We start from the raw sequence: 11,232 nt of genomic DNA on the forward strand, positions 1-11,232 counted from the left end.
CCCTCAAGTGAGCTTTGTTCCTTCGAATTATACTTCCCAGAGTAGACAAAATAGTATCCAACCCACCACCAGTTAAACTATCTTTTGAGTATGGCAACCAAATTCGATCGATTTGCAACAGGATGCGCTGATTTTTCTAACCTATCTTCAAGTTGATCCAAAACAGTCTTATACTTCATTTATTTTTAACTAATCACATTGAGTTCAGCTGCTATTGTGTTTTTCTCCATTTTACAGAAAGTTGAGATGCGATCAAATGATAATTATAATGGCATCCGAAAATCAGTGGACTTTGCATGCAATGAGTAAAGTGATGTGTTTATAGCTTAAATATAGGACGTATGGCTTAAATATAGGGTAATCAATGGATCATGCGACGAGTTGACAAGCTCCGCCTATTGCCTTGATTTTTCTCTCTGCCTTTTTGCTGAAGAACTTAGCTCTCACCACAACTGGGAGTGAGGGGAGGAATCCTTTGCCTAGGACCTTAGAGTAGCCTGCTTTGGTGACATCGATAACTGGGATGCTCTCTTTATTCTTTGAGTAGTGGTCGAAGGTACTGGACTGGACGAGGCTCCAGACTTTATCAACGTTGACTGTGGGGCAGAACAGTTTATTGCGTTTAAGGTGAAAGAATCTCATACCGATCTTGCCGAAATAGCCAGGATGATATCTGTCCATAGCAGTTCTGTTATGAGTAAGGCCACCGGCATTACCTCGGCCTCCCGAATGTTTTCTGTTTTTGCCGATACGCCCTCCTCCACAACTCACCGAACCTCTAAGTTTCCTTGTCTTTCTAAGTCTGGATGTCATTGGATGGTAAATAATAAATTACTATTATTTAATTATTATTATTCTCACCCCAATCCATTATAGCGACGACACCATTATGCCCCTTTTTAATGGCAGCACCATTATAATTAACAACACCATGAGAATTAGCAGCAACCAATCCAACCCAATCCAATCTGAATTCTCTTCGGAATAATCCCCAAAATTATAACAGAATGATACACATAATAATCATAATGATATAATTGCATAAAGTTTATATAATAAAGTAATAAATTTATTTGGCAGAATGCTTACTGATACATAGCGAAATAACTAAACAAATCAATACTGCTAATTACTATTAAAGAACTCTCAGAGCATCAGCTCTTTCATCACAATATACTTCCGATGTGCAGATAGAAAAGGCGTAAAACTGGTAATAAATGGAGCATATCATCCGATAGCCATGCTCTTCTAACTCGCACGGAAACATCTCGATATTCAAATCACAAACTTACTGATGTATATAAAGGGTCACTAATATCGATAAATAAACTATAGAGAACCAGCAAATTCCACTAACCAAAAATAAGCAGTCAACTAACACCTAAACTTAAACCTAAACCCCACAGCTATCAAAAATCATCAATAATAATAATAACAAAGAACGAATAATAATAACGCACTCATAAGGTTGTAAAATAACACTATAATCCATGTATGTCGAGGATAGTAGCATAATCATAATCATAATCGCTTGAGGGTTTAGTATCATGTGATAATTAGAATTACCTTTGTATTGCTTATGGCAAACTCTGCGAATGGCTCTAAGAATGTCAGTTAGCACTCGGTACTTGTTTCGACTGAAGGTGGCACTATAGTCAGATAGGCGCTTATTTAGTTTTTAATGCATTTGCCAGCGAGTGTTAAATGGGGTAGTTCATGGAAGGAGTGTAAGCTTCTATAAAGAGGTCGAATTATTGATAAGGACATCAGTTTTGTTCAGCTTAATATTTAGGATGGGGCTGTGATGCACGTGTTGCCCATTTTATTATGTTCAGCCAAAAAGAATAGGAAGGGCAAGAAAAATAGCATGGTGAGGATATAGAAAGCGGTGATACAGATCCCCATGGAATCAGAGTAATCTAAATCAATCAACACATATTATTGCCAATCAAAACCGTAGTATAAACAATAATAAAGACAGTCAATACGCGAATAAGAATTATAATAAGACTTCAGAAAGATATTCGAGGATGAACATGACGAAGATAGCTAAGCAAATTAATAAACCCAAAGCCAAAGCCATAATTCTACCATAGATCAGAGTAAACCTAAAGCCCTACACAGCATTTAATCAAATTTAAACTATAGCAGCGCTACTCAAATAAACAGAGAGTCAGACTCATGGCACAGCTATCGACTTCACGGATATCCCACAGACATTCAACATGAAGCCATACACCACTAAGTGTAATAGCAAATAAGCAGCCAACCAAATTTTAAAAAGAAACTTCCACTTACATTGAAATTGGTAAAATTCAACCCCTAAGAGCCTGACAATTATGTTTGGTAGCGAGATACGCTGAACATCTTTGGAGTATAATAGAAATTATTGAAATCACTGCCTAAACCTAAACATTAACCCATACTCTACAAATAAAGCAGCACTTCAAATTCTATTCCGACGACGAAAAAGAATATCCTATTGAAAAAGAATTATTCGCATGAATAATTTCAAAAAACGAATCAAAAGAGACTAACAACGAGTGCAAAACTGCGTCTTCGACAGTAATTTCAGAAATTACTACAATCTGACACTATTAGTTTAAAAGCTTAGAAGTAGATCGATAATAAAACTGGCACAACCATAAATGAACTGAACTTATAACAAACAGATTAACTGATATTTTAGGACTTTAAAATTGAAAGAAATTGAAAGTCGCACGATAAATTTGCTGATTACTTTATTTTCCAGTATAAATTTGCATAGTCACAACAATTGATATCATTTTTAATGCATTTATTGGCATTTGGGTTACATTTGTTAACAATCGAGTTACATCTGTTCCACTTATTGATAATTATTTTGTTATTTCGGCCTATTGCTTCCCTAAATGTTGATAGGTTTGCCGTCAACTTCGTAGCCTTTCACACAGTTAACAATCTCATAGCGAGTGCCTCTACTCTTAAATATCTTATTCGAAAACATGTTAGCTAATTCTTTATACGATTTTGACTGCTCTAGTTAACTTTCATTTGCAATTTTTTTGATCTGCTATAAGAATATATAGCACAAGATCTCAGCATCAATAGCCCCGTACTCTATCATCTCATTAAATAAGGGCCGAATTCGCCAATCTGATCTTTGAAAGTCTTTACTCATTTTATAGTGCAGATACTTTTCCGCTAATGTTCGCAAGCCTACAGTATTAGTTTTGTTATTGACTGCTTTGCTATTTGGCAGGCCGATGCAAGCGAATATTCTCCCGGTATCAACGACATTGTTAATTTTATTAATGCTGATGGTATTGTTATTCTCAGTATCGCTGTCAGTGTTGCTGCCAATGTGCAGCTTATAATCCTCATTGAGCCATCGTAGATCATTTTAATAGGCATGGAATATTTTGATTTTATCACTTCTCTCTAAGATATGTCTCATAAATGATCCTATATCTTTTTGAGTGATCATTGGTTCTTCATTTAAGCCTTCATATTTGTTCATGTCGCTCTTCGTGCCATCCTTTGCATCATTACGCAGGAATAGATCTGAGGGATAGTTTTGACTGAGAGGGTCTAATATGAATATTTAGCCTGCAATACAAATCTGCACAGAACATATGAAATGTTCTTTATTGGAATTGCTATAATGCTATGTGTCGATTCCAATCAGCAAGTGCTCTTATATTTTCAGTTTTAATTCCTATAATTGAGTTATTGTGCGAATCATTGAGTAATTTCTTGATGTTTCAAATTTGCATATCGGTTTTAGGATCTTCTGTTGCTGTTGCAACTACTGTTACTGTTATAATTACAGTTACAGTTATAATTACAGTTACTGTGGTGATGTTTAATTACAGATTACTGTATGATAAACTTGTCTTTACTTTTCGCTGAGGCTATTAATAACTGAAGTAGACTAAAAGACCCAAGGCTGCACCGCTTATAAACATATAACAGTCTGTTTTTCCTGAAACTAATGCCGAATGAGCTGATATTCAGGTATTTGCACATGCAAGTAACTGCCAACACCATCTAGTTACTTGCATTACTACATGTTACTATTTGGTATATTGGCTCGCATTAGTATGTTTTTCAAATATACGTAGATATCGCTGATGCCATTCACTAAACAGTAATCGAGTATGGATAGCTTATTATTATGGCTATTGTTGGTGTGCTCACTGCCACTGTCTTGAGGAGTGTGAGGAGTGTGCTAGTTTTTACTCTTCGTGAAGCGAGAGGATTGGTAGCCTTTGTAAGTTATGAGACTGAGTAATTATTATTTACTGAATTTTCGAATACCCCTCCTAATTCCTGTCGACAAATGCTATTTTTATAGCGATGATTGCATAACGCTAAATGAATCGCCGCCCTCATTTTTGAGATCTCCGTCATCCCACATTGCAATAACATCATTATAAATGGTAATCAAAGCAGCAGTCATCCGATTCTTCACCAGCAGAATCAAAGTCTAAAACAGCTCTTCTTGGCTCGAACACAGGTTGCTATCACACCCATACAGTATCTTCGTAATATCATTCTAATTTGATTTGGGGGTAATTGAGAAGTTCGTGATTTTGATTGTCTCATAGCCAACAGTTGATCCATACTAATACATCAGTAACACTGTGTCAATGATTTTAGATTGCTTCTCATGTGATTACTGCAAGTAATGGTCGAGGAGACAGTTTACAATATTCTGCAGATCTGTGGCATTGAAATACTTATTTAGGAGTCTCTACGATGATGAAGGATTTTGAGTGAGTATATACGTGAGTATTGATGCACAAAATTAAAGGATTGTGGTAGTAATTTATTTATTTGAGGGCATTTTGTTAGGTATTGTTGGTATGCCTGCTTTAATGCTATTTTTAATTGAGGGGGAGACTGCATTGTTTGTTAGTGTGGTCGCTGAAATAAGTAAATCATCGGGGTGAATCTAAGGCTATTTCTTTTTATGATGGTACTTATGGGGATTTTATTGTGCAGTAGTCCTACTGGAGGCTGCCTATTACTTCTTCAGGGTAAAATTTGTTTATTGATGGATCCTACTAGGTTTCCATTAATCTTCACAATCCTGCTCCATCAATGTCTCTTCTTGATTGTTTCTATCTCTGGCTGCTTTCTTGTGATTCCGGCTGATAGGATATTAGAGTAGTTAGCCGATACTTTCCCTGATTGACTTGTTTGTTAGGAGGCCATTGAGAAGAGGTATGAAATAGTTTAATCTTCGCATTTATGAGAGTATTTGTTCGATGTATTTCTATCTTATTTCGTGGGGCTGTGAATGGAGGTTATCTGAGTGGGATGGGTGTGATTGTGGATGCATATGCAAATAGTGGTGCTGTTGGTAGTTCTTCTTAAGCCATGGCAGTTTATGCTCTGGCAATTTATAATTTTCAATGTGATTGCTTTACTGTTTCTAATGCTGGCTTTGATCCTCAAGGAATAATAACAAATACTTCCAATTATCGAGCCGATCATACTGTAAACAGCATTCCAATAGTTTATCCAATTGCAGAGGGTGATCGTATTGGGCATGCAAACTCGCAAGGTATAAAAAGACATCTGGGTCAGGCAAGGTTATTGAAGCACACAAAGGCGTATACCCATGGAGATCTGTGCTCGTAAATTAGCAGTTATGCTACTAAATGAGCTTTGATAAAGTATCTAAATGGCCATATTTCGCAGCAATGAAAACGCAGGACTATTGCTTGTTTGTCATATGCTTTAGGTTGGCGCCTTTTTTGAGGAGTAGTTTCAATGAGCGGTTGGCTCGAGAGGACACTGCACTGAAAAGAGGAGTGAAGCCATCGAAATCGGTGAATTATATGTCATGACCAGCCTCTAGAAGCAGTTCAGCACATTCTGGGCTATCTTCGAGTTTTATGTGCCCTCTTCTCTTGCCATCTCTCCCTCCTTCTATCCCCCAAACCGCATTATGCAAGGCAGTCCGCCCTTTCACATCTCTTTTCAGCAGATCGACTTGAATACTTAACAGATACTTGACTACTTAGATGTTGCCAAGATAGCATGCCTTCGACAAAGGAGTCCTCTACAATTTGGAAGGCAGCTCAGGATCGGCCCCATGCTGGTACAAATACTTCACAACATCCAGATTGCCCTCAAACGAAGCCAAATACAATGGTGTTCTTTTTTGATACTATCGCCAGTTAATATTTACTTTGATCTCTTCAACTAAGAATCTAATAATATGCATGTCAGCCCGCTTTATGGCATAAAAGAGTGAAGTCTGTTTCTACTAGTCTAATGCCTCGAAATCGAGGCCGAGTTTGCTCAGCATTCGTATTGAAGGTAAGGAACATGCTTATATTGCAATATGTGAAACAGATTTATTTCCATTTATTATGCTATTCAAATGTTCTGATAAGCTGCTGAGCTACTCTTCTTCTAAGACTTACATAATTGTTCGAACAATTTATTAATGATTGCTTTGCTGTTATTTCAATTGCAATAATAGTTTTAGTTTGTCCCCTGAAAGATTGGTCGCACATGCCAAAACTTCAACAATTTGATCATTTTTCAAGTGATGTATTAATTCTGGATGGTCTTTCTTGCGAGTGTTGACTTTGTTCATGATTTTGGTGTATTTTTGGCTGAGAATAATGGGATCAAACTTGAAATCTAAATACACATTGTACAACTTCGTGAAATTATTATAAAAATTGATCAGATCAGGCACAAGGCCACTCCCTGATTTTAGAACTTTAGGCCATATTCGGCATTTAGAGAGGCATGAGTACATTATTACATGCTCAATTGTATAATTCTAGTTGCTTTCCGGAATCGTTGGCTGTAGCTATAAACTAGCAATGCTCGTCTTTAGCAAAGCATTTAGTTTAATTACTTAGGTTTGCATTATTGGCGATTTCGTGCTTTGTTTGCACAACAAATTAGCAGAGTTGATTATTTACTGCACTTTCTGCTCATTGATCAAAGCTGATGACTACTTCTAAGTCTTTATTTCAAGAAATGCTCGATAATCAATTTCCTAAGGATCAGAGAGTTCCAATTGTTGCAGCTCCCAACCCCAACCCCAACCCCAACCCCAACCCCAACCCCAACCCCAACCCCAACCCCTCCAACCCCAACCCCAACCCCAACCCCAACCCCAACCCCAACCCCAACCCAACCCCAACCCCAAGCTACACGCGAACAATTAGAATATTTCTATCCTGAATTGTGATAGCATATAAATTATCAGCTAATCTAAAATAGAACAGTTTTAATAGAACTATTTGATTGCAGTTTTTAGTATTTTATGAACATAAAGAATAATTTGACGTTTAAGTCATTGCTAGGCTAGAAGCATTAAGTAAGGTATGCCCCGAAACTGTGAACTCTCTTATCTACCTCCAAAATTAATTAATGATGAGACGATAGTCTCTGTGGATTCCGATTAAGCCGATGAGATCATTTAAACAGAAATACCATAAGTAAGTAAATTCCACAAATTAAAGCCAAAGAATAGTGTTAAATCGTTGCATATTGCAATTGATGAATAGAGCAACTCAAGCTACGTCCTTTAATAGGAGAAATAAAATAAAGTCAATTGGAATGAATTCATTAAACTAAAAAAAGAGCAATACTTGAAGTATTATACTCTGGTAGGCTATTTAGGAAGGGGCGGCTTCGGAGAGGTCGTGGAGGTGATCAATAAGTTTACAGGAGTCAAATACGCGGCGAAGAAGATCAATAAGAGTGAAATCCCCAAAAATAAACTCTATAAGTGTTTTATCGAAATGTAGATTATGAATGACGTCGATCATCCTTCAATTGTGAAGCTCGTGGAAGTCTACGATTTTGATAATAAGATAGTGCTCATCATGGAGCACCTCAAGGGCGAAAATCTCTAAGACTTTCAGAATAGCAGAGTGATCAGCGAAGAAGAACTCATCGTCATCACTAAGCAACTATTGCGAGCACTGGCTTACCTTCACAACAAAAAGATAGCCCACAGAGATGTTAAGTGTGAGAATATCATGATAAATAGTGCGAATCAGATCAAGTTGATTGATTTTGGGCTAGCGACCTATTTATCGGGCGAGTAGAAACTTAAGCATCAAATTGGGACATTGCCCTACATGGCTCCCGAGGTCATGGATAAAAGCTATAATCAAAAGTGTGATATATGGGCGCTAGGGATTGTTTTGTATCGAGTTATTACTGGCAGATTTCCGCATAAAGGGCTGAATCGCTACGAGGTCATCTAATCCATCAAGAAGAAGGACATATCTTTTGTTAATCCCATATGGGGCCAGTATAGCGAATAATGCAAGAAGTTTGTATCACTCCTTTTAACCAAAAACCCGGAACTGAGGCCAACCGCAAAATTCATGTTAGAAAGCTCATGGGTATCAAAAGTCAAAACAATGCACAACATCGCCCTTTAAAAAAAGATATTTGCCAGAATGGCCAAATTCGAAGTAAGATATCATTTAACAATAGTTCAAAACTGCCTTGCATGCGGTTGTCCACACTTATATAGTTTCTCAGCTGATTTAGGACCATGAGAAGGAAGATATCATCGCGGCTTTCAATCGCTTGGACACTTAGAAAGACGGGGTGATCAGCTTAAACTAGCTTGAAACTATGTTTTCGTCGTCGTTAGATGGCAAAATCAGGGCTGAGAAGATTATGCGTTTCTTGGATTTGAACAAATCAGGGACAATCGACTATACTGAATTTATTGTTGGAGTGATCAATGAGAGCATAATAAAAACACGAGACAATCTAGAGAAGGCGTTTCATTTCTTCGATATCGATCATAATGGCAACTTGTCGATTGCTGAAATGACCAAGTTTTTGGAGGAAAAGGTGCAGTCCAATGAAGAAATACGCAAGATATTCGACATGGTTGACTCCAATAAGGACGGCAAGATCACCAAGGAATAGTTTTTAAACATTCTTGCCAAGAGTTCCTTTTCACGTGAGCAGGATATCTAGACTTCTAGAGTTTCCTACTCTTCTGCCTCTGACAACCTTAAGGATGAAGAAAGTGCCAAAACTCAGGTCCACAACAATCTCAAATAGAAGCCTTTCGTTTGCGACGATGAAAAACCAAAGCTGAACTATAGTTACATGAATCATCCAGTAAACGCACCACCTGCTTTAGGTCAACATGTCCCATAACTCCCCTTTCTTCCGTAATATTAAAATATACCCACCTATAATCAACAATAGCAGGTCAATAGAGAGGATACCTCTATCTAAAGAATAATCAGCATTAACATGAACAAATAAAACGATTACATGAATTAAAATGCTGATAATAATGAAGAAAAGATAAGAAAAAGAAAAGCAACCCAAACCAAAAACTAAAACATGAATCAATTGAGATAAAAGTATAAAATCGTTGTGCGATTGCCAAAGGATTGATCGATAGGCAGCTCTAACTTACCATGATTTTAATTGTATCACTTGGAATTTCGTTAATGTGATTATAGTTGGTAATGAATGCTTATCATTTGAGTCAGTATATAAAGAAGGAATGTAGGTGCATGGAAACAATAGGATAATCTATTAGGATATAAACGATCAGCCTTCTTCTTCATCGAATTCTCCTTCTTCTTCGGCTGTGGCGTCCTGATATTGTTGATATTCAGAGACCAAGTCGTTCATGTTGGATTCAGCTTCTGTGAACTCCATCTCGTCCATTCCTTCACCGGTGTACCAATGGAGGAAAGCTTTTCTTCTAAACATAGCAGTGAATTGTTCAGCGACTCGTTTAAACATCTCTTGAATAGCTGTACTGTTTCCGATGAAGGTCACGGCCATCTTCAATCCCTTGGGTGGGATATCGCAAATGGATGACTTAATGTTGTTGGGGATCCATTCGACGAAGTATGAAGAGTTCTTGTTTTGAACATTCAACATTTGTTCGTCAACTTCTTTAGTTGACATTCTTCCTCTGAAAACTGCGGAGGCGGTAAGATATCTTCCGTGTCTAGGATCCGCAGCGCACATCATGTTCTTGGCATCGAACATTTGTTGGGTGAGTTCTGGGACGGTCAAGGCTCTGTATTGTTGAGATCCTCTTGAGGTCAAGGGAGCGAATCCAATCATGAAGAAATGCAATCTGGGGAATGGGATCAAGTTGACGGCCAGTTTTCTCAAATCTGAGTTGAGTTGACCTGGGAATCTAAGACAGCATGTAACTCCTGACATCGCAGCTGAGACCAAATGGTTGAGATCACCATAAGTGGGGGTTGTGAGCTTGAGAGTTCTGAAGCAGATATCATAAAGGGCTTCATTGTCAATAACCATGCACTCATCGGCGTTTTCGACCAACTGATGGACAGAGAGAGTGGCGTTGTATGGCTCAACGACGGTATCTGAGACCTTGGGTGAGGGGACAACTGAGAAAGTTTACATGATTCTGTCGGGATATTCTTCTCTGACCTTTGAAATGAGGAGGGTTCCCATTCCTGATCCTGTTCCACCTCCGAGAGAGTGCGTGATCTGGAAGCCTTGGAGGCAATCGCATCCTTCAGCTTCTTTTCTGGCAACATCGAGCACTGAATCGATAAGTTCAGCTCCTTCAGTATAGTGACCTTTGGCCCAGTTGTTTCCGGCTCCACTTTGACCGAAGATAAAGTTGTCGGGTCTGAAGAGTTGACCGAAGGGTCCAGCTCTAACTGAATCCATTGTTCCGGGTTCGAGATCCATGAGCACTGCACGGGGGACATATCTTCCGCCGGTTGCTTCATTATAATAGACATTGATTCTTTCCAATTGAAGGTCAGAATCTCCGTGATAGGCACCTGTGGGGTCAATTCCATGTTCATCAGAGATGACCTACCAGAACTTGGCACCGATTTGGTTACCACACTGGCCTCCTTGGACGTGGACAATTTATCTCATCCTTGTTTGAAATTAAAATAAGTTACGAAAATGAAATCCATCAAATTTATACCATAGAAAATGCAACTGTTGAAATCACTAATCTACTAAATATTTAAATTCTCTTAATAGTATGAATTAATTCAAACTTTCGTCCCATTTCTTCCCATTTCCATTTAAATTTCACATGCGAGAGTCTGAAACTTCGGTTAGTCATATTCTGAGAAGAATCTCAGCTTTTCCTGGATAATTCCCATCTCCCACTATTAAATATAATCACCTTTCCATGTGCGGAGTCAGGGAAGTGCCTCGCTATTTTTGAATTGAAGCTTTTTTTATTAAAGAATAAATTTGGTGAAAATCTCTGAAATT

The 11,232-nt window shown here is 38.0% G+C and overlaps 2 protein-coding genes and 1 pseudogene across 2 annotated transcripts; all 3 read right to left on the bottom strand.

Annotated features, from left to right (window-relative positions):
- Positions 1-346: 346 nt before the first annotated feature.
- Positions 347-813, bottom strand: LOC148298307 (large ribosomal subunit protein uL15 pseudogene; annotated as a pseudogene).
- An 8,721-nt stretch (positions 814-9,534) lies between these two features.
- On the bottom strand, positions 9,535-10,284 carry LOC148298308 (tubulin beta chain). Its single transcript, XM_088276978.1, has one exon. It carries the CDS (start codon positions 10,282-10,284, stop codon positions 9,556-9,558), a length of 729 nt encoding a protein of 242 aa, XP_088133104.1. The 3' UTR covers positions 9,535-9,555.
- Positions 10,285-10,386: 102 nt separating this feature from the next.
- LOC148298309 (tubulin beta-4B chain) lies at positions 10,387-10,781 on the bottom strand (the record flags this gene model as incomplete). The annotated part of the gene is made up of 1 exon (XM_088276980.1): positions 10,387-10,781. A coding segment is annotated over one exon (395 nt), but the record flags the coding sequence as incomplete, so codon positions are not given.
- Positions 10,782-11,232: the final 451 nt, after the last annotated feature.

This window comes from Brachycentrus maculatus, unplaced genomic scaffold, assembly GCF_059751285.1.
Source record: "Brachycentrus maculatus isolate JH-2025_06_01 unplaced genomic scaffold, ASM5975128v1 h1tg002209l, whole genome shotgun sequence".
NCBI classification, from domain to species: domain Eukaryota; kingdom Metazoa; phylum Arthropoda; class Insecta; order Trichoptera; family Brachycentridae; genus Brachycentrus; species Brachycentrus maculatus.

Bases quoted from the DNA above. Each gene is read 5' to 3' on its own strand.
- LOC148298308 (XM_088276978.1), bottom strand. From the start codon at position 10,284: ATGGTTATTGACAATGAAGCCCTTTATGATATCTGCTTCAGAACTCTC.